This window comes from Dipodomys spectabilis, unplaced genomic scaffold, assembly GCF_019054845.1.
Source record: "Dipodomys spectabilis isolate Male_0828 unplaced genomic scaffold, ASM1905484v1 ptg000140l, whole genome shotgun sequence".
Classification (NCBI taxonomy): domain Eukaryota; kingdom Metazoa; phylum Chordata; class Mammalia; order Rodentia; family Heteromyidae; genus Dipodomys; species Dipodomys spectabilis.
This window is the reverse complement of record NW_024870817.1, coordinates 27,651,266-27,674,978: the sequence shown is the minus strand read 5'-3', so window position 1 is coordinate 27,674,978 and position 23,713 is coordinate 27,651,266. Positions and strand designations below refer to the sequence as shown.

At 41.6% G+C, this 23,713-nt stretch overlaps 1 protein-coding gene across 1 annotated transcript in view; it reads right to left on the bottom strand.

The window, feature by feature from the left end:
• Positions 1–23,333, bottom strand: part of Mccc2 (methylcrotonyl-CoA carboxylase subunit 2) — a 58,062-nt gene extending 34,729 nt beyond the window's left edge. The window contains exons 1-6 of the mRNA XM_042690811.1: positions 23,128–23,333; positions 19,289–19,355; positions 15,866–15,950; positions 11,964–12,065; positions 10,735–10,862; positions 8,117–8,229 (exon numbers count right to left, since the gene is read on the bottom strand). Coding sequence (XP_042546745.1) covers positions 8,117–8,229; positions 10,735–10,862; positions 11,964–12,065; positions 15,866–15,950; positions 19,289–19,355; positions 23,128–23,256 — 624 coding nt within the window. The 5' untranslated portion in view covers positions 23,257–23,333. The remainder of the gene's footprint in view (positions 1–8,116; positions 8,230–10,734; positions 10,863–11,963; positions 12,066–15,865; positions 15,951–19,288; positions 19,356–23,127) is intronic.
• Between the last annotated feature and the right edge of the window lie 380 nt (positions 23,334–23,713).

Here is a 23,713-nt window from a genome sequence, read left to right as displayed (position 1 = left end):
GGTTAACATCCTGTATATACAGGGAACTCAAGAAACTAATCCCTCCCAAACCTAACAAACCAATTACTAAATGGGCAAGGGAACTAAAGAGGGACTTCTCAAATGAAGAAATAAAAATGGCAAAGAAACACATGAGGAAATGTTCATCATCCCTGGTGGTGAAGGAAATGCAAATAAAGACAACCCTGAGATACCACCTTACCCCAGTCAGAATGTCCCACATCCACAAATCAGCCAACGACAAATGCTAGAGGGGATGTGGAGAAAGAGGAACCCTATTACACTTCTGGTGGGAATGTACACTTATACAACCACTCTGGAAAGGAGTCTGGAGGGTCCTTAGAAAGCTAAAGATTGACCTCCCTTACAACCCAGTCATACCACTTCTAGGCATCTACCCTAAACAACAGGAACCAATATACAAAGACACGTGCACCTCCATGTTTATTGCAGCACTGTTCACAATAGCTAGGATATGGAAACAACCCAGATGCCCCACCACAGATGAATGGATCCAAAAATTGTGGTATCTATACACAATGGAATAATATGCAGCCATTAGAAATGACAAAATAATGGCATTTGCAGGGAAATGGATGGAGCTAGAAGGAATCATGTTGAGCGAGGTAAGCCAAGAGCAAAGAGACAAACGGTACATGGTCTCCCTGATAAGTGGATGTTAAATCCAAAATGTTAGGTGATACCACAAAACTAACAAGACTTAAGAAACAAAGAACTCCCACTCATCTGGTCGAACCACTACTAAATATCCCCATGCTGCTGATCACATGTATGGTGTATAACATGTGTACACTGATATATGTTATAGACTGTGATAGACAATTTGCTCCAGGGAAGTTAGAATGAACTTGTGACTTTAAATGAGCATCATTATTCCACAATACTGTAAAATTCAGGAGATTATGTAATCATTTAATCATAATAAAAAAAAGAGAACCTTGGGGAAGGTAGGGAGGGAAAGGATGGTAGGGGGAAAACAATGGAGGGGGTAACAATGCTCAATGGGAAGTGTACTCATTACCTTACTCATGTAACTGTAACCCTCTGTATAGTATCTTTACAATAAAAAAAAAAAAAGGAAAATTAACTTTACAACTTGTGCTGGGGCGGAAAGGAAATGTTGCGGAGGTGAGGAGGAAAGGGATGGTAGGGGAAAACAAAAGAGGAGGTAACAATGCTCCATAGGAAATGTACTCATTACCTTACTCATGTAACTGTAACCCCTCTGTACACTATTTTTACAATAAAAAATTTTTTTAAAAAAGAAAGAAAAGGGGAGGGGGGAGGCTGGGAAGGGATGTGAAGGGTAAACAAAGGAGGAGGCTGCAATGCTTGGTAAGAAATGTACGCATTATCCTCCCCATGTAATTGTAACCCCTCTGTACAGTATGTTCACAAATAAAATAAAATAAATAAATAAAAAGAAAGAAAAGGGTAAACTTCAAAATCTAGTAATAAGGATTCAAAATAATCACCACTTAACTTGTAGGAATACTAAAATGATCCCTCAAATGAATATTATTAATATTTTGTGTTATCCCAAAGATGAAAGTTTCCAAATATAAAAATGTTATTAATATATAAGTTAACTATCTTGGTTAAAAAAAAAATGAACTGTGTTTAAACTGTATCCAGAGAGTTCATAGTACTAGTTTCTATGTGTTTAAAATCATTTTCCATACCTGACTTATGTAACTGTATATAACTTATGTAATTCTGTCTCTAAGACTCCATTCTCCAATTAACCAGTAAAAAGCCAATGTAGAGGAGTGAGCAGAAAAGCCAAGTGAGAGCAAGAGGCCCTGACTGTAAGACGTAGTATCAGCACACACACATGCACCATGCACCCATGTCACACACTCACTCACACACATACACACTCACACACATACACACACAGAGTAAATTCTTTAATATTTTTAAGATTAAGGTAAAAATAAAATAGAATGCCAACACACTAAATCTGGGTAGTAGGCAGTTGAGTGCTCAGTTACCCTCTGTACTCCAAGTATTTAAAATGTCCGATTTTTTTAAAAAACTGTAAAGCGTAAAGAACCCAATTTGACCTTATCACCTATTCTCCATATTACATCAGGTTTGGCTCAAGCTATTTCAATACTCAAAAAAGAAAACAGTCAAGGAACTAGGAAAAGAGTGACAATGATGTAAGGCTCTAAAAAGAAACACTTTTCAAAAATAAGACCTAAAGAACTAAACAGGCAGAACAGAGTTCCACAAAAACAGAGCAAAGGGAGAGAAAAGAATAGCAATTGTCAGCAAGTACTCAAGAGACAAGACTGGGGGCGGGAGGTGGGATCCAGAAACAATACCATCACACCATCTGCAATAGAATGTGTCCCTCAAACCCATGGTGAAGCCATCATTCCCAGGATGATCTGAGGTGGAGCTCTGGGAGGTGACTGAGTTCAGTCATATGGGTAGAACCCCATGGTGGTATTAAGGCCCCTAGAAAGAATAGACACAAAATCTCTCTGCCAAGTGAAGCCAAAACCAGGAAAAGGAAGAGGAGAGCACTCCCCAAGGGCCTTACCACACTGACTGTGTCGATTCATCCAGCCTCCAAAACCATGAGAAATAGTGTTGTTGAAGACACCATGTCTATAGAGGTTAGAATATGTACACCACACCATCAATGGATCATTTTTCTTCTCATAACCCAGAGATCCCAAAGCCAAGCATCACTAACACTACACTCTCTCCTGGCTCAAGGCATTCACTGAAGATTTTACATAAGGCCACAGAAGATAACAATTCTGGAAGTCCAGAAAGAAAACTGTGCCACATTGTCCAATTAGAAGAATTAAAAGGATACAAATTGTAGGACAACATTCAGAGGTAGAGATTTGACTTGCATACTACTAGAGGCAACAGTCCACCCAACCACCAAGAAGGGGCCTACACCACCATAGCAACAAGATGACAGATACCATTTGGAAGGCAAGGAAGCCCTCAGAAACGGACTTGAATCATGAGCAAGAAAGCAGAAAGTGGGCTGCGAAGGTGGCTCAGTGGTAGAGCGCTTGCCTTGCATGGTTGAGGCCCTGGGTTCGATTCCTTAGCACCATATAAGCAAAAAAGAAAAAAGCTGTTAGTGGCACTGTGACTCAAGTGGTAGAGCACTAGCCTTGAGCTGAAGAGCTGAGGGACAGCGCCCAGGCCCAAAGTTCAGGCCCCACGACCGGACCCAAAATAAAATAAAGCAGAAAGTAGCAGAGTGACATGTAACTGAGAGGATACATCCTTGTCGTCATGTCTGCGAGCACAATTTCTGTGTAAAAGGAGATAAGATCCATAAAACAAAGGTAATCATCTGGGAAAACTTTAAACAAAATTTCCTTATACCCCTAGATCTTGCCTAAAGGGAAATGGTTCTTACTGCAGCAAAAATGAATGACACATTGAATATCCACAGAATGCCTTAGGAAAGGGTCTTGACAGGGTCTCTTGGTCAAGAGCAGTTATGCCTGATTCTACCACACTATATGAACTCTAAACCTCCTTTCTCCCAGTGAAGGATCAGAGATACTACTTCTATTCAAACAATATGGTAATAAACCTAACATCTTAGAGGAGGAAACAATATTCCAACTGCTTAACAGATGATCAGTAAGTGTAACAGTGTATTGTCTTTTAATGTCTCATATTGTTTCTTTTTTGATTCAAAGTACTTGTAAAAAATCCATAATGCCAGTATCACGTTTTTCCTGAAGAGCTGCTATTAGAAATAAAATCCACATGGGGCTGGGAAGGTGGCTCAGTGGTAGAATGGTTGCCTTGCATGCATGAGGCCCTGGGTTCAATTCCTCAGCACCACATAAGCAGAAAAAGCCGGAAGTGGCCCTGTGGCTCAAGTGGTAGAGCACTAGCCTTGAGCTGAAGAGCTGAGGGATAATGCCCAGGCCCAGAGTTCAGGTACCACAACTGACTAAATAAATAAATAAATAAAATCAACAAAACACAGATCTTCATTCCATAGCAATCCAGAATGTAAGAACAATATAGCAATTTCACTAACCAGTACTGATTCTCTAGAACTCACACACCAACTACATAGGTCTGAAATGCATGCAGAATACAATGTCCCTCTTACCCAGACCTTTCTAAGTCTTATTTTATCAGAATGCCTCAGTATAATCCAGGATTTCATCTTTCCCAGGCCATATACATCTTCAGAACAGCTTGAAATGCATTGTTTACTTCAACTTCCTCAAAAAAATTACAAGGTTTGAAAGAAAAATAAGATAAACTTAAAAAAAAATTGAGCTAAGACAAAGAGAAAAGAGGAGGCAGGTAAAGAGGAAAATAGGAATCCCTAGGAACAATTTTAAGTACATCTTTTCAAAAAGAAGAGCAAATAGGGGCTGGGAAGGTGGCTCAGTGGTAGAGCACTTGCCTTGCATGCATGAGGCCCTGGGTTCAATTCCTCAGCACCACATAAGCAAAAGGAAAAAAGCCGGAAGTGGTGCTGTGGCTCAAGTGGTAGAGCGTTAGCCTTGAGCTGAAGAGCTGAGGGACAGCGCCCAGGCCCAGAGTTCAGGCCCCACGACCGGACCCAAAAAAAAAAAAAAAAGAGCAAATAAACAAAACTCAAAAAAAAAAAAAAGAAAAGTCGGAGAACTTACACAAGGCCACGTGACTAAAGTCTACTTCAGAAGAAATGGACCTTTAGTAAAAGCAAAAAACACCTTACTGCTGAGGTAGTAAAGTTCATAGTAAAACAGTAAAAGAGATACTACACCAGATAAAATGACAAATCTATAACACACTGAACTACCACTAAATTACTAAAAGGCATGATGACTCATGTATATAATTCTAGCTATTTGAGGAGGCAGAGGAAGGAAGAGCATGCCTGAGGCAAATGAACAAGATGCAATCCAAAAACCAAACTCAAAAGCCAGGCACCACTGGCTCACATGGATAATCCTAGCTATCAGGAGGCTGAGATTTGAGAATCATGTTTAAGGCCATCCCAGGGCATGAAAGTCCATGAGACTCTTATCTCCAATTAAACCACTAAAAAGCCAGAAATAGAACTGTGGCTCAAGTGGTAAAGTGCTAGTCTTGAGCAAAAGAGCTCAGGAACAGTGCCCAGGCCTGAATTCAATCCCCAGGACTGGCACCAAAAACAAAAACTAAAACTAAAAGTGCTGGTCCAAGTGGTAGAGCACTTGCCTAGTAAGCACAAAGTCCTAAATGTAATCCTCAGTACCAAAACAAATATAAATGTTAATTTCACAGAGTACACAAATGTCTGTCCACATTTTTATAGTAGAAAAGTTATAGGAAACATCAGAAATGATTTTAAGAGCCATACTCTTAGAAATAAGTGGGTAAGTGTATTTATAATGGATGAGATTAGTAACATTAAATAAAAAAGCAACCCTGGAAAGGAAAAGAGAATAGAATATGAATAAGGAAGTTATTGATCACTGTCAAATGTATATATACGTAGTTGGAGTTATATCTTAGACCATTTTGTATTGGTATAACACAATACTTGGGTACTTCATACAGAAAAGAGTTTATATGGCTCAAAGACAACATCATGCAGCCCCATCTGTTTAGCCTCTAGTGAGGTTCTTCTAAATATGTCACAACACAGCAAACACCAAAAAGAGAGGACATAAGGCAAGACAGAAACCAACAGACAAGAGATGTCCAGGCACATTCTTTTATAATAACCCACTCACAGGAATTAGCCCACTACAAAATATATGCATTAATCTCTTCCCAAGTCAATGTTCCCATGACCTAATCATCTCCCATTAAGCCCTGTCTCTTAAAAAGCCAATACTTAGCACTTGAGGATCAAGTCACACGAGGGACCATGCTCCTAACAACGAACCTTTATTGACAAACCATACCCAAAGCACAGCAAGCAAGTCCTAAGAAACACATTTATGTAATCAAGTATTAAATTGCTTTTAATCAAACAATTGCAGCAGTGGTACCCACTAGACACTATACAACTTGTAAGTGGAGATGAGCGGGGAAAGCGAGGGAAAGGGTGACATTGTCCAAAAAGAAATGTGCTTTTGCCGGGTGTCAGTGGCTCACGCCTATAATCCTAGCTACTCAGGAGGCTGAGATCTGAGCATCACTGATCAAAGCTAGAAATTCTGTGAGACTCTTATCTCCAATAAGCCACTAGAAAACCAGAAGTGGTGCTGTGGCTCAAGTGGTAGAACACGTGCCTTGAGAATAGCGCCCAAGCCCAGAGTTCAAGCCCTATGACCAACCAAAAGAAAAAAAAAAAAGAAATGTACTTTTAGCCAGGTGCTGGGACTCATGCCTGTAATACTAGCTATCCAAGAGGCTGAGATCTGAGGATTGCAGTTCAAAGCCAGCCAGGGCAGGGAAATCCATGCATAAGACTCTTATCTCCAATTATCCACCAGAAAACCAAAAGTGCCGCTGTGGCTCAAGTGGCAGAGTGCTTGCCTTCAGCTGAACAGCTCAGGAACAGGGTCCAGACCCAGAGTTCAAGCCCCATGACCCACAAAAAATTTTTTTCTTCCATTTGTACAGGGGTAAATGCACTGTATTACTATAAGGTCTTATCTACTTGGGTTTGGTTATGGAAAGTAATAAAGCATTCTCTAAATAATGAAAAAAAAAGTACATTCACAGCCAAGGACCAATGGCTCATACCTGTAATTCTAGCTACTCAGGAAATTGAGCTCTGAGAATCCCAGTTCAAAGCTAGCCCAGGTAAAAAAGTCTGGGAGACTCTTAGTTCCAATTAATCACATAAAAGGAAGAAGTGGAGTTGTAGTTCAAGTGGCAGATTACTTTGAGCCAAAAAGCTTAGGTACAGTGCCCAGGGCCCTAAGTTCAAGCCCTAGGACAGGCACACACACACAAAAAGGTATTCACTACTCACTACTCATCTTTGAAAGAACAAATCAGAGACAGGCATCAGTGGCTTACACCTGTAATCCTAGCTACTAGGACACTGAGGCATGACAACCTTGGTTTGGAACCAGACTGGGAAGACAAATCCTGAAGAACCTGACCTCCAACAAACGAGCAAATGACAGAAATGGAGGTGTAGCTCAAGTAGTAGAGCACCCACTATGAACAATAATGTGAGAAAGAGTGCAAGGGCCTGAGTTCAAGTCCGAGTGCTGGCATTCTAAAAGACCACTCAAAAAGGGTAGAGTGAGGGAAAAAAAGGGGCAGACAAATGAGGAAAAGAGGAGGAGAATGCAGTCAAGAATTCAATCCTATAAGTTAAGAGTGAGGGAAGGGGTGGGGAGAGAAGGGATGAGAGAATACTGAAAGGGATGACACTGATATCATGATATCAAGATATCATGAATACAATATATCACAATATATTTCCCAAACTGCTGTTAAATGGCAACTCCTTTGTACAACTACTTAAAAGATAATCAAATTTTTAAAAACAGAAAATAAACTCCAGGAAATGGGTACTTGGAAGGGACAGAGTAAGGTCAAGGAGGGGGATAAAGAAAGAAAAGGGGGGAAGGAAATGCAGTAAAAAGTTCAATGCACATTCAACAAAATCAAGAAGAGGAAAGAGTGGATTGGGAGAGATGGGTTAAGAATGCTGAAAGGAGTCACACTGATTACATTCACAAACTTCACTGAATGGCAACTTCTTGAGTAGCTAAGATTACAGGCATGAGCCACAGGCACCCAGCTTCTTCTATCTTTTTACTCAAATAATTTTGGGATTTATCTATGTTGATAAATGTAATTTTAGTTCATTGGTTTTAAACTATTGCTAATCTCACACTAACATACATTTCCATTATTAATTTTTGTTCTAATCTCAATGCTACCATGAACTTATTTTGCATGTGTGTCTCATGTATACCAAAGTTTCCCTACACTAGTTTCCTTGTATAATCCTAGAAAAATAACCATTATTACAGAAAGAACTATTTCTATAATTAATGAAAGGTCCTAACTGAAGATAACCTTAAAATGTGGGAAAACATTATATTATATGCTAAATCTTGTTATATTTAAGTTATCCTGGTGTACATAATTAACAAAAAACATTTAGAGTTCAAAACAATACACCTCATTAATGAGAAATTACCTGTGTGATGTTTTTAGAAGACATAATTGCCTGATTGTAGAATATTCGGCCAAAGTGATCTCGATCTGGGAATGTATCTGCTTGTCTTGGTAAGTTGGCTCCTCCTGAATCAACTGAACAAGGAAAATGAGATAAATATGAACATCTCTGAGTAAAATATAAGAATACTTGTATCAGTGACAGCATGGATTCATAAAATTTTACCCTAGCTTTTTAAATATTCTATTCTTTCTCTAATCCCCAAGAACAGCCAAGGGGACTTACTTCTTTGTCCCCAACCCAATAAGCATTCCTGTGCAAACTTCTACATGACTTGTTTATGACATTCCTGTAAGGACCAGTGAAAAATCCAGAAACTAAATTCTTAACTAGTTAAACTAAAGAAAGTATCATTCTCTCTTTTAAACCAATACAAAAACTACCTACAAGCCACATGCTGGTGGCTCAAGCCTATAATCCTAGCCACTGAGACCTGAGAAAATTCAGAAAAGTCCATGAGACTTTTATCTCGAATTAACTAGCAAAAAACCAGAGTAATGGTATAATTTAAGTAGTAGAGCTCCAGAATTTAGTGAAAAAAGCCAAGCAAGAACTAAAGGACTGGAATTCAAGCCCCAGTACTGACAGACATATACACAAAATCTAAAGAATTCATATTGTAATTACATACTGCTTTCTGATACTCATTTTATTTTATTCTGTAAGTATGGCAGCCATCCCTCAGGAGCCTAGGGAGGAAGATCATGAAATTCAAGGCCAATCTGAGTACACAACCACTTTTGGACCAACCAGTTAAATCTCTTGTTTCAAAAAACAGGAGAGAGGAGAGAGGAAAGAGGAGAGAGGAGAAGGGGAGAGGAAGAGGAGGGGAGGGGAGAGAGAAAGAGGGAAAGATGGGGAAGGCGAGGGAAAGAATTGATTGGAATAGACTATAAAACTGTGTGGAAATATAACTATGAAATCCCCATCTGGGGCTGGGAATGTGGCTTAGTGGTAGAGTGTTGCTTAGCATGCATAAAGCCCTGGGTTCAATTGTTTAGAATCATATAAACAGAAAAAGCCAGAAGTGGTGCTGTGGTTCAAGTGGTAGAGTGCTAGCCCTGAGGAAAAAAAGCTCAAAGAAGTTCCCAGGCCCTGAGTTCAAGCCCCAGGACTGAGGAGAGAAGGGGGGGGGGGGGGAGAGAGAGAGAGAGAGAGAGAGAGAGAGAGAGAGAGAGAGAGAGAGAGAGAGGAAAGGAGGGAAGGAGAAGGAAAAGGAAGGATTCCTTTTAAGAAGGAAAAAAGGAAAAAGAATGCCAGTCAAATTCAAAATTGCACTTCACAGGAGTATGACTACAGTATAACTTCTGGCCATTCTCTGCCTCAGTTCCTTGCCCACAAAATATAGAGTAGCTAACCTATGTAGATGTTATCAGGAAAACTTAAACTTCCCCTGTACACTGTAGTGGCTCACACATTACCTGCAAGCAGCTGAGCCTCACTATTTTCCTTTTTGTTTTTTGGTGATACTAGGATTTGAACAGACACTAGCCTTTCTGCTTTACTTATGCTTGCATAAATGCAACATAAGTGGTGAAGTTTCATTAGACTAAACCAATACCTAAAAAAGACCCATTTTAAACTGCTCTGCTTTTTGGTTCTTTCTGAAATATCCTTGATTTATATATATGCTTTAATTTCAATTTACTTTCAATGAAATTTTATTTTAATTACATTTAGTCAAATTATATGAAATTATATAACACTCAAGACTGACAAGAGTACCTGGCCTTTAAGTCCACAAAACTTAGCTTTGTGCCAGGCACTGGAGGCTCATGCCTGTAATCCTAGCTACTCAGAAGGCTGAGATCTGAGGATCATGGTTCAAACCAGCCCGGGCAGGAAGGTTCATGAGACTCTTATCTCCAATTAACCACCAGAAAAACCAGAAGTAGAGCAGTGGCTCAAGTGGTAGAGCACTTGCCTTGAGTGGAAGAGCTGAGGGATAGTGCTCAGGCCCAGAGTTCAAGCCCCACAAATGACAAAAAAAAAAAAGGCTTTGTAAAGTTAGTCTAAGCTGGGCTCCAGTGGTTCACACCTGTGATCCTAAGCTACTTAGTAGGCTGAGATCCAAGGATCAAGGTTCAAAGTCTGTCGGGGAGAAAAGTCTGTAAGACTTATTTCCAATTAATCAACAACAAAAAAAAAACAGAAGTGAAGCTATGGCTGAAGTGGTAAACCTCCAGTCTTGAGAAAAGCAGTTTGGGGACATTGCCCAGGTCCTCAGTTCAAATCCCAGGACCAGCACACACACAAAAAAAGTCCACACATGCATTTAAAAAAAAATGCACACAAAAGCCAGAAATGAAGCAGTGGCTCAAAGTGGTAGAGCACTAGCCTTGAGCAAAAGGAGCTTAGGACCCACGCCCCAAGTTCAAACCCCACAACTGACCTCCCCTCCTCCCCCCAAAAAAGCTCAAGGACAACAACCAGGCCCAGCACCAAAAACAACACACACACACACACACTCTCTCTCTCTCTCTCTCTCTCTCTCTCTCTCTCTCTCCAAATGATAATACTCTCATACAGTCTTGAATTTTTCCAGGTAGTAACAGTTCACTATACAACTTGTGACTTGCCCAAGTAGATGCAGGGGAGCCTGTTCTGCAGAGCAATTTCTTGTGCCCGGACATGCTTTTTCACAGTTATTGGATAGTAGGTGCCTCCCTTGACAGTGGCATCATTGGCAACAATCATGCATTCAACTCTGTAAGGTATTGGAAAAACTGCATTGGAAGGAGAATGAAAGATCTCTTCAAAATTAAAAACCATTCTAAGACCCCACTAGAACCCTGATTTTCTACTACACATCTAATGACTTCATTAACAGTCAGTCTTATAGCCAGTTTACACCATGATTCATGTATCATTTCTACAATATACAACAACTACTTTGAACAAGTTCACAAATTTATACTTTTAAGAGTCATCAGTCTTCTATGAAGAACACCCTAAGTAAGCTACAGCTCATAATGCCTTTCACACAGTTTTGACATCAGGACAGGCATCAATAGTGTTTACACTGTATCTGGCACAGTACCTTTATAATAAAGGTGATATCAAACAAAAGCATAGGCAAGTAAACAATATCGAGCAAACTGGATTCCTAAGTCTAAACTGATTCTCCTTCTCCAACTATTGGCATCCAAACTCGTGCTGGGTTCCTTGAAAGAGACTGACACCCTAAAAGGCTTCTGACTTTGCAGATCTAAAGACCACCAGTCCCCAGGTCATGCTAAAACTGTTAGAACTACTACCCTAACACAGCGTTTTCTAATGTCAAATGTGCAAAAGACCACAAGAGACCACCTGGAGAGTCTCCTATATGCCAAGTCCCCACCTGTAGCCTCCAATGTAGCAAAGAGAACTGAATCTAAAGACCTTTGTTGAATTTTTGTTGCAGGTACCAGGGTTTGAACTCAGGGTCTCTCCCTTCCTCACCTTGCTTGTTCAGCCACTGGGACCACACCTCTAATCCAGCTTTCTGCTGGTTATTTTGGAGAATGAGTCTCCTGTATTTTCTGCTTGGACTGGCCTGAAATAAAAATCCTTTCTTCTCAGTCTCCTGAATGCTAGAATTACAGGTATGAATCACTGGCTTCCAGCTGATGAATGTTTCCTGCCCTTCTATTTTTGTCTCTAAAGCTGTACAAATTAAGTTAATATAGATCTAAGTAGGATCTCAGGATCTAAATAATGTAAGGCACATAAAACTTGCATGTTAAAGTACAAAATGAGTTCTGGATCCCTACATCTTATGGAAGTCTTCCTCCTGCCCTGCATTACTGAGCACATGTAGAATACTCACCCAGATACTCTACCAATGCCAGTGATGATGCCACCCGCAGGGACTTCCTCATTGCCATACAACTGGTACCCTGCAAATTGGGACAATTCCAGAAAGGGAGACCTAAAAGGAGGGAAGGATGTTATTGAAATTAAACTCACTATGCATGCTGCATTATAAAGTCCACAAGAAGGCTATCTAGACCAAAAAAGTCTTATTTTTAAACTGTGGTACTTATTTTTAAACTGTGTTTATTAATATAAGGAGAGAATAATAGCTAACATTTACATAGCACCACACACCAGGATCTCTAGGAAGGGCTTCAAAATAGTAACTCATTTACTAATGAGGAAACTAAAAGCCCACACAGACTAAAGCTAGAAGTGTAGGTGTGGCTCAAGTGATAGAGTACCAATCTTAAGTGAAATAGCCAATCAAGTGTGTGCAGCCCTGACCTTAAGCCCAACACTTGGGCGCACGTGCGAGCGCGCGCATACACGCACACACACACACACACACACACACACACACACACACACACACTCACGTGCGCGCGCGCGCGCCCACACACACACAAAGCCACTTGTTAAAAGTCACATGGCTAATTAATGGCAAAGCTGGGTACCAGCTCTTAATCACCACTGTACTGTATTGTTCCACCTCTTACAGATATGCTCCAAATAGATTATGTAAGATAAAGGAAGTTCTAGAACACCACAGTTTGATTACTAATCACATTTTGTTGGTTTTGTTTTTTGTTTTTTGGTCGGTTGCGTCTAGGCACTGTCTCTGAGCTCTTCAGCTCAAGGTGAGTGTCCTACCACTTGAGCCACAGCACCACTTCTGGAGAAAAGTGTCTCACAGACTTTCCTCCCTGGGCTGGCTTTGAACCATGATTCCCATATCTCAGCCTTCTGAGTAGCTAGAATTACAGGCGTGAGCCACCAGCACCCCGCACTAATCACTTATTAAAAAGTTAAAATCACTTTAGCTGGGTGCTTAGTGGCTCACAGATGTAGTACTAGCTACTTAGGAGGCTGAGATCTGAGGATCATGGTTTGAAGCCTGGCAGAAAAGTCCACAAGACCCCTTATCTCCAACTAACTATCAAAAAGTCAGAAGTATCTGAATACTGGTAGCTCATGCCTATAATCCTTGCTACTCAGAAGACTGAGATCAAAGATTATGGTTTGAAGCCAGCCTGGGCAGGAAAGTCCGAGAGAGATCCTCAACTCCAATTAATCACCAAAAAAGCCAGAAGTAGAGCTGTGGCTCCAGTTCAAGCCCCATGACTGGCACATACAGACATAGAAAAAATCAGAAGTAGAGGCTGGGAAGGTGGCTCAGTGGTACAGCACTTGCCTTACACGCATGAGGCCCTGGGTTCGATTCCTCAGCACCACATAAACAAAAAGAAAAAAGCCAGAAGTAACGCAGTGGCTCAAGTAGTAGAGCGCTAGCCTTGAGCTGAAGAGCTGAGGGACAGTGCCCAGGCCCAGAGTTCACGCCCCATGACCAGACCCCAAAAAAAAAGAAAGAAAAAATCAGAAGTAGAGCTGAGATTCAAGTGGTAGAGTACCACCTTTGAGTAAAAAAGTGAAGTGACAACACCTAACACTGAGTTCAAGTCCCAGTACTGGCACACATACACACACACAAATCACTTTTTTAAAAACACAGAAATAGGGCTGGGAAGGTGGCCCAGTGGTAGAGCTTGCCTTGCATGCATGAGGCCCTGGGTTCGATTCCTCAGCACCACATAAGCAAAAAGAAAAAAGCCGGAAGTGGCGCTGTGGCTCAAGTGGTAAAGCGCTAGCCTTGAGCTGAAGAGCTGAGGGACAGTGCCCAGGCCCAGAGTTCAGGCTCCATGACCCGGACCCAAAAAATTAATTAATTAAATAAATAAATAAAAACACAGAAATATCTGGCACATAAAAATGGGCTACAGGTGTTAAAAGATTTATCTCAGGCTGGGAACATGGCTCAGTGGTAGAGTGCTTGCCTAGCATGCATGAAGCCCTGGGTTCAATTCCTTAGTACCACATAAACAGAAAAAGCCAAAAGTGGTACTGTGACTCAAGTGACAGAGTGTTAGCCTTGAACAAAAGAAGCTCAAGGACTCTGCCCAGGCTCTGAGTTCAAGCTCCAGGACTGGCAAAAAAAAAAAATTCATCTCTCGGTTAGATTGAGGGGGCATGTCCTAAGAAAAACTACAGAACCCCAGTCTCAACCTACTCCACTGGATCCCTTGTCTGTGTTCTGGAAATCAGTGCAATGGCCCTCACTGCTCTCTTACCCAGCTGCCCAAAGCAACCAACATAGCAGCCAGCCCGGTCAGACCATAACTCTTAAAATACAGGGACCTATCACGCAACCACAGGGCTTCATCTGAAAAACAGAACTTTGTGAGGTGATTTTTATTATCCACAAGTATCACAGTCTGTATGGACAAAAATTAAGATGGCCAATGTTCACCAGGTGATATAAATGGGACTGTAAATATCATCATGCAATTATATAACTAACTGCTTAAGTCAGGAAGATCATAAGTCTCCTGTTTAAAACCCTACAATATCTTCCCACTTCTCTGTTAAGAACTGAAATTTTCACAACAGCCTACAGGGATCTGTGAAATCTCACCCCACCTCCTAATACTCTTCCACCTACTCCACTCACATTGGCCTCCCGGTTACCACTAAGTGTATCAGTATACTCAAAACACTCCCCAACAGTGCCTTTGCACAGGCTGTTTCTTCCTCTTATGACAGTTTCCCTCAAATATTTACAAGGCTCTCTCCCTCCAAATCTTTGTTCAAACGTCACATTCTCAATGAGGTGTATCTTAACCATACCATGTATAACTATAACTTCCTGTAGTCATCCTCTCTCTCACCCAGGTCCACTTCTTTTTCTTTTGAATAATTTAAACTTAAGATGAGTCTGGGAAGGTGGATCGGTGGTAGAGTGCTTGTCTCACATGCATGAGTTGCCTCACATACCCTGGGTTCAATTCCTCAGCACCACATAAACAGAAAAAGCCAGAAGTAGCACTGTGGCTCAAGTGGTACTAGCCTTGAGCTGAAGAGTTCAGGGACAGAGCCCAGGCCCAGAGTTCAAGTGCCATAACCAAAAAAAACACAAAAAACAAACTTGGATGGTCATTGTTTTCTATTTCTCATCTATAATGTAAACTATAGTAAAGCAAAGATCGTGATCTATTTGGTTTTTGTTTCTTTGTGCCAGTCTTGGGGCTTGAACTCAGGGCCTGGGTGCTATCCCAAGGCTAGTGCTCTACCCATTTGAGCCATATCTCCACTTTTAGCTTTTCTGGTGATTAATTGGAGATAAGAGTATCATGAACTTTCCTGCCCTGTCTGGCTTCAAACAGCTATATTTACATCTCAGCCAACTAAGTAGCTAGGATTACTGGCATAGGCACCGGTACCTGGCTTCTTTGTTTTGTTCACTGATGCTTCACTGGTGTATGACAGTGCCTGACACATAGTGGGTACTCAATAAATATGTGTGGCTTGAATCTTATAAGAACCAATTCAAAAATCATTTACTTAGAGAAGGGTTCAATATTACATGGACTAACAAAGGGTGAACCAATTCAACATCAATATTCACTAGATGCTATATTGGAAATGAACTTTACAACTTGGGACAAGGGAGGATCAGAAGGGGGCAAAGTAGGAGAAAATGAGGGAGGGGGTAACACTGTTCAAAAAGAAATGTATTCATTAACTAACTCAGTAACTGTAACCCCTCAGTACATCAATTTTATAATAAAATTTAAAAGTACACTTAAATATATATTATATATGTTTAAGTATATTGTATATGTGTGTGTACATATATACATACATATATAATATATGGACTAGAGAACATCTTTAGTGAGTACATGTGTAGGTACCAACCCTGGGTCTATAAGATGGTCGATTCTCTCTCTGGGGAGCAGTTTTCCTCTTGCTGTGTGCCGAGCTCGAGCTTTCTCACTTCCTCCTATGATAAAAACAAGATTACATGGGATCACATGACACAAGGTAAGGCAAGGCTTCCATTAAACTTACTGCCAGAAAAGATAGAATGTACAATCTAAAATACAACACTTTAAAAATAAAAGTTGAGTGTGTATGAAAAACAGCTAATTTTTCAGAACATTCACTCATTACCTGTAAACAATTTTCTGAAGAGACTCAGTGTTTTTTGTTTTGCCAGACTTGGGACTTCAATTCAGGGCCCAGGCGCTGTTCCTGAGTCTTTCTGTGCTCAAGGCTAGCACTCTACTACTTGAGCCACAGCGTCACTTTGGGCTTTTTCTGTTTATGTGGTACTGAGGAATCGAACCCAGGGCTTCATGCATGTGAGGCAAGCACTCTACCACTAAGCCACATTCCCAGCCCAAGACTCAGTGTTTTAATAATAATAATAATAAATCTCTCTCTGATTCTTGAGTACATTATACATATTTGGTTACTAATAGTTACCTAAAGAAATTACAGCCAGGCACTGGTGGCTCATACCATAATCCTATTCAGGAGGCTGAGATCTGGAAGTTATGGTTCAAAGCCAATCCTAGAAGAAAAGTCCTCAAGATCCTATCTACAATTAACCACTAAAATTCAGGACTGGAGATAAAGCTCAAGTAGTTAAGGAACACCCCTAAAAACTGAGTCCAAGGCCCCAGAGTTCAACACAGAAGGAGGAGGGGAAGGAAGGGAAGGAGGAGGAGGAGGAAAAGGGGGAGGAGGAAAAGGGGGAGGAGGGGGAGGGGGAAGAGGAGGAGCAGCTAAGGCACTGCGAAGAAAGTCATGCCTGTTCAAGGGTCTTTGATAGGAAGAGATGAAAAGGGAGAGGGAAGATTTAAGACAATATCATTCTTTCTTAGTCCTGCCAGGAGACTGACAGTATAAGCTGGAGCAGCTAGTGAATTCACTTTCATAGGAAGAAGTAAAAGGTGGCTTTTCTTTGATGCAGACTTGGCACCGAATGAAGCTCCCCTGCTATTTAAACTGACAGAAAATTTGGACCACCACACATAGCATGAGAGAGCACTTTATTCAAAGTTGTTCTGAAACACATTATTTCCATTCCCAAAGACATTGTGCCAGGGAAGTCTGCCATCTGTCTTAAGCCTTCATTTCCATTAAACCATCACATTTACTTCATTGCATCAATTCTTAATTATGTTCACATTTTAGAATCCCTAAAATCGGGAAGTAGAGGAAGTCACCACCCAGCTGTAGGCCTTGGCTGCACTATGGCTTTGGTGATACTTCTACTGTGCTATGTGTGCATACAAACTTTGTATTCTATTTTAAAATGTCTCCCAAAAGACTACACAGACTTATCTCTGGGTCACTGAAAGCCCCCTGCTTCTTCCACCAAAACCATGTGTGTTTCTTTTCTGTCCATAAAGTTATTATTCAAATATAAACAAAGCACTTATGAGTTTATCAAAACACAGCCTTGTGTGTTGATAAATTAACTCGTATTAATCAAAATCCTTAGCATTGGCTATTATAAATGCCACTTCAGGGATAATCCTCTTCCCATCTACAGAAATGACTTCACTCCTCTTGTAATTCCACCTGTTCAAATAGGGACAAAGGAGATCAAAGATCACAGAGGGCTAGAAGAAACCTAAACCAAAGGCAACAAAGAGTAACAAAAGAAATAACATAGAAGAGGACAAGAGTCACCTTAATTATTGTTAACCTTTTTATCCCAAGTTCTCTCCAGTAAAAAACTTCAAAGTTTCCTTCTGAAACACCCACTCCTTCATTCTGTCTGAAGACTACCTAGGACACCTGTGTTTATAATTTAAAATTTATAAACCTGGTATAAGAGTATTTTTACTTTGGGCTCAGAAGGTGGCTCAGTGGTAGAATGCTTGCCTTGCAAGCATGAGGCCCTAGGTTCAATTCCTCAGCACCACATAAGCAAAAAAAGCCAGAAACGGCACTGTGGCCAGGCCTAGAGGTCAGGCCCCATAGCCAACTAAAAAAAAGAGTATTGTTACTTTCCTAATTGCATATCTACAGGACAGGCTCCCCTTACAAAAATGAAAATATCTCTATTACTCTTCTTCTCTGAGGACTTTTTATAAAGGTAACTGATTAGTGACAGGTCATCTAAAGCTGCCTATGGGGGCTGGGAAGGTGGCTCAGTGGTAGAGTGCTTGCCTAGCATGCATGAGGCCCTGGATTCAATTCCTCAGCACCATATAACCATCAAAAGCCAGAAGTGGAGCTGTGGCTCAAATTGTGGAGAGCTAGCATTGAGCTGAAGAGCTGAGGGACAGTGTCCAGGCCCAGGCCCAGAGTTCAAGCCCCACATTAAAAAAAAAAAAAAAGCCTGTTCATTAGGGGAGAGTATTAAGGAGGAAGCTCAGTCTTTTGAGAATGATCTGGACTGGCTTGTTATTTTAATACCAACGAATTGTAGTTAAATCATATATTACTCCAGTAATTTTCTAGTAAATTTTTAGTCCATACTTAAATTTCATATTTGAACTGAAGTGAGGTTGGTATCTCTTAAACACATACTTCAGTCTTTTGAATTTAATAGATTATTTAGAATAGGGAAAAAGAAAAAGCAAATGTATTTAGAATATCTCGGTCTCTTTTTTTACTGTAGTAATTTAGCCAAAAATTAATGAAATTAATGAAAATTCTAAAAGTTACCATGACACAAACAGAAAACCTAGAATGGGGACAGTTGAAGCAAAGATGTTATTTATACAGTAGTAACTGCTCCCTTTCTGTCAAGATAGCTATCTAATCTATCTTTAAATGGTTGTACAAGGTAAGGAGATGTTTGCTTTTTAAGATGAAGGCTATAAACTTAATGTAGCTCTTTCTACCTTAGGTTCTTAAAATACAGCACACTTGTGTTCCTGGCTACTCAGGAGGCTGATCTGAGGATCACAGTTCAAAGCCAGCCCACTCTGAAAAGTTCAATAAGACTTCAATTAAGCAGCAAAAAGCCTATAGTAGAGCTGTGGCTCAAGTGATAGAATGTCAGTGTTGAACAAAATAGGCTAAGGGACAATGTCCAGGCACTGAGTTCAAACCCCAGAACTGGCACAAACACACAGAAAAAGTATGTAGGAGAATGTGTATAAGCTACACGGAAACACTGTATCATTTTATATAAAAAACTTGATCAGGGGCAAGCTATCTTGAGAATCTCCCATAGACAGATACTAAGGATTGATTGTACTAACTAAAACTAAAATATTTAAGAATCAAAAGCTTAATGCTACTAGTTTTTCCTAAAACAAGTACTGCAAGGAATAGCTTAATTTAAAAGCATATATTGGAGAATGCTGTGCTCACCTAGTCGAATATACTGGGCGCGTTCATGGAGTTGATTCACTAGTGCTTTCATCTGCTCATAGTTCTCCTACAACAGAGGGAAGGAAAACAGAACCTCTAGAAAGCAATACCAAAATAAAGGTCAAGAAACAAGCCAAGGATGGCTCAGTGGCAGAGCACTTGCACCGCATGTCAAGGCTCCAGATTCTACCTCCAGCACTGAAGGAAAAGAACAACAAAAAAGAGGGGGAAAGGGAAGGGAGTCAGGAAGAATGGGAGGAAAAGAGTGATGGAGGAAGGAAATTAGAGATGGAGGGAAAGAAACACACCAATCTGTGCCATGTTTGGGTGACCCACATCCAAAGCCACCCCAACCATATAGCCTCCACATTGGGATGCTCCATCATGTAGAAAAGACTAATTCTTGCCCATCTTTTATTGATCTCTTTACCACTTCCCCACCCCACTGTGGTCCATCTCTCAGAATCTTACCTTTCTTCTAATGTCTGATAGAGCTCCAAGCAAAAGCTTTAAGAGGAAACAAATGTGTCAAGACTCTGTTTGACTTTGCCTTCCTCTACAAAGAGCACCGCTCCCCTCCCCTTTTCAATTTGATTCCAAGAATAAGAAACAAGTACAGTATTGCCTCAAGCAGACCTTACAGAACCAAGCTGCCTTTTTTTTTCCAGTAATATCTTCTGATGTTGAATAAACACCCTGTCCTGCCAAACATACAAACAGGTTTAAATGCAGGCCCTTGTACTCATTTGGCTTGCTTTGCTTAGCTAACACTGTACCACTTGAGGCACATCTCTAAGCTCTGGCTTTTTACTAGTTTTGGAAATAGAGTTCCTATCCAGGTTGGATTTTTTTTTTTCTTGGTCTGTTGTGGAATTTGAACTCTGGGTCTGGGCGCTGTCCCTCAGATCTTCAGCTCAAGCACTTTACCACTTGAGACAGTGCCACTTCTAGTTTTCTGGTGGTTTATTAGAGATAAGAGTCTCATGGACCTTCCTGCCCCAGCTGGCTTTGAACCTCAATCCTCAAATCTCAGCCTCTTGAGTAGCTAGGATTAGAGGCATGAGCCACTGCATCCAGCTCAGAACCAAGCCTTTAAGAGATATAACTGTTGTAAATTTGTCCTTTGACAAGTCACTAGCTGATCTAGAGTTTAACTGTTGTAATTGTGCCCTCTGACGAGTCATATAGCTGTCCTAAGTCTCTAACATATAAAAGTATATACTCACACAGGTGAGTATAACTGTATATACATAAAAGTTATACTCACACAGGTGAGTATAACTGACAGGTGAGTTTTTATCTTATTACAAAGACCCTCCTAATAAAATTTGACTCAATTCACAAACGACTTCTCTCTCTTCTGTCTGGTCCTATCAATTTCTCTGTACCTTGGGACTATTCTTTACGTCACTGTCATTCCCAGTCTGGAACCTCATGATCACCTATCATTCCAGTTCCTCCCTCCCTCTTTCAGTCATTAATTCCTACTCCTCCGACTGACCAGCCTAACTCCAAGCTGTATAATCTCAAGACTCAAGTCCTACAACCTGCCACCTAACTTTAGTCTCCTCCCTCCCCCAATCCATTGTCCACTAGCCACCATATCTAAGGAACATGCCACTTCTCTATGTAAAGAATCCTCAATCTAAATACCACTTTTGCATGCAAAGTGCTCCTGTATCTGCCCCCTCATGCATCCCACCTAGACACTATTCCATGAATTCTGTGCCCAGTCCAAGTCCTCATACTCACTATAAACTATTTTTAAAACGGAGGTTTGGTATGTTGCTCAGGTTTCCCTCAACCTCCTAGGCTTAAAAGATCCTCCTATGTCTATCTCTTCACTGCTGGAACTATAGGCACACACCACCATGTCCATTTTATACACTTCAATATTTGTTCTGTCGTGCTGGACATCAAATCCAGGGTCTTGGGCATGCTGGGCAAATACTAACACTGTTATATCACCAGTAGTTTAATAACCTAAGTAGGTGTATATTCATTTTCTTGTACTTCTCTTCATTTCTTGTCTCACTTCCATCCTGTACCCTGAACTTGGACACCTCTTTTCCAACCAAGATCCTCTCACCCATTACTGCCTACTTACAGCTTTCTAATGCCCACCTTTTCAAGCTTTAGATGCCTCTTACCATGTGGAGCTATTGTTTCAGTCATTTTCCCCAGAAAAATTGTGAGCGTCATCCTTACATATCTATACCGAATACCTAAAATAGGAATTAAAGCAACTAGTGTATAAGCTGCTTGAGTCAAATGCTCTCAAATTACTGTACTGTTTGCAAAACTTAGATATTATCTGCAGACAGTCTGAAATTTTCTAGCTCTTATTTCACAATCTGTAAGCTGCCTTTGACCTTGTGAAACTGCACTATTCCAACAAGTCCTGTGGAATAGACATTTTAATATCTCCCCACCCCTTCAGACTGGGACTCAAACTAGTTACCTCACATTTTCACTCATTGGTTGACTCTTACCACCTAAGTTACACCTCCAACCCCATCTATTATTTTTTAATTAAAGTTTGGTAAGCACAACCTAGTATGAACTAGGCTGATGGTTCCCAAAGTTGGCGCCTCTAGTCCCCTAAGGAAACTGTTTAACAAGGTAAACACCAAGTTCCAGTTCTACAGAACCCGAAAATACAGAGTGTGGCTAAGACAGCTGCATATTCAATAAGCTCCCCAGAGGACAATGCTGACAGATTTTGAGAACTACTGGTTTTTGTTTCTTTGGGGTGGGGGGAGACTGCTTGTACTGGGCCTGAACTCAGGACTTTGCCCTCTCTCTTGGCACTCTACCACTTGAGGCACTTCACCTCTGACTAACTGGTTAATTTGAAATAAGATTCTCCTGATTTTTGCTGTGGGGGCTGGCTTTAAACCTTGACCCTCCAATTCAACTTCCAAAGTAGATGAGACAAACTAGCACTAGGCTGGAAACCACTGATTTCAAAGACACATATTATAACGCTAGTTCTAAAAGTACACTCAATTGTAAATGGAATACTTGTCTCCTAAAAACTTCACAGCATGCAATCATAGGTGGCTGATGCCCGTTATCCTAACTACTCAGGATAGTGAGATCTGAGAGTCAAAGTTCGAAGCCAGCCCACGCAGAAATGTCCATGAGACTCTTATCTCCAGTTATCACCAAAACCCAGTTCAAGTAGTACAGCACTAACTACCCTTGAGCACAAAACCTCAGGGACAATTCCAATGCCGTGATTTCAAGCCTCAGGACCGCCTCCCTCCACCCCCCCCCCAAAAAAAGGCCAGAATGGAGCTGTGGCTCAAGTGGCAAAGCACTAGCCTTGGGTGAAAGAGCTAAGGAACAGCGTCCAGGCCCTAAGATTAAGTCCCTGGACAAGGACAAAAATATCATGAATCCCGAGTCGTAACCGGAGTGCTGAAAGAAAAAACAGCCATTAAAATGTCCTTTTGTTTCCCGATTCCTCTACTCTCTACTCCCCCACCTAAAATGTCCTTTAAAATTAAACCCACCCGCCAGTCGCCAATGGCTCCCGCCTGAACATCCTAACTACACAGGAGGAGTGAGATCTGAGGATTGCGGATCAAAGCCAGTCGGGTGGGAAAGTTCGGGAGACTCATCCAATTAGACGAAAGAGGAGGTGTGACCGACGCGGCAGAGCGCCCGCTAAGGGCCAAGAGGCTAATGGGACCAGCCCCACGGCCGCCACACACTCACAAAGTAATTAATAGGCAAGCCCTTCCTCGGGCTGCTTCCGAGCCCAGCCAGTGCCCAGTCCCCACCGGCGGCCGGGCGGCGGCGGGCAGGCCCCGCCCGGCGCGCACCCAGCCTACCCGGTACACCGCGGAGTCCGAGTCCAGCCGGGTGGCCAGCGAGGCCACCGCGTCCCCGTGGTAGGAGCGCAGCCTGCGGGCAGCGGCATGGAGGCAGGGCCGCTGGGCAAGCCTCAAGGCGGCCCACATGGCAGGCCGGCCGGAGTACAGTTCCAGAGGAGACGGCGAGCACCCGAGAACGTGAGCGGCCGCGTCTTCCGGAGCAGAGTTCACGACTACGGCGCGGGCAACCCGCAACTTCCGGGGTCGGGCCTTTGCGGAGCACCTGTTCCAAACTTGCTTTCTTACTGTACTGGCGTGTTGTCCACGCAACCCCGCACGGGCCTGCGCTCGCAGCCTCCCATTGGTCAGTGGGGCATGCCACGCCTCCCAATCCAGCCAGTAAGAGGAGAGGCGCAGCCTCGCGAGGTCCGATTTCCTCCTGAGTCCCGGGACCCCTAGGCCGAGGTATTAAGCTGCTGCTATGCATAATTAGAAGCGCTGCAGCCCTTTGTGATGGCAGTAGTATCTCACTTAAGGATCAGTACATTCCCGGCAGTGGTTGTATTGAGGACAAAGTTGTATATCGTATCTCACCTATCATGAA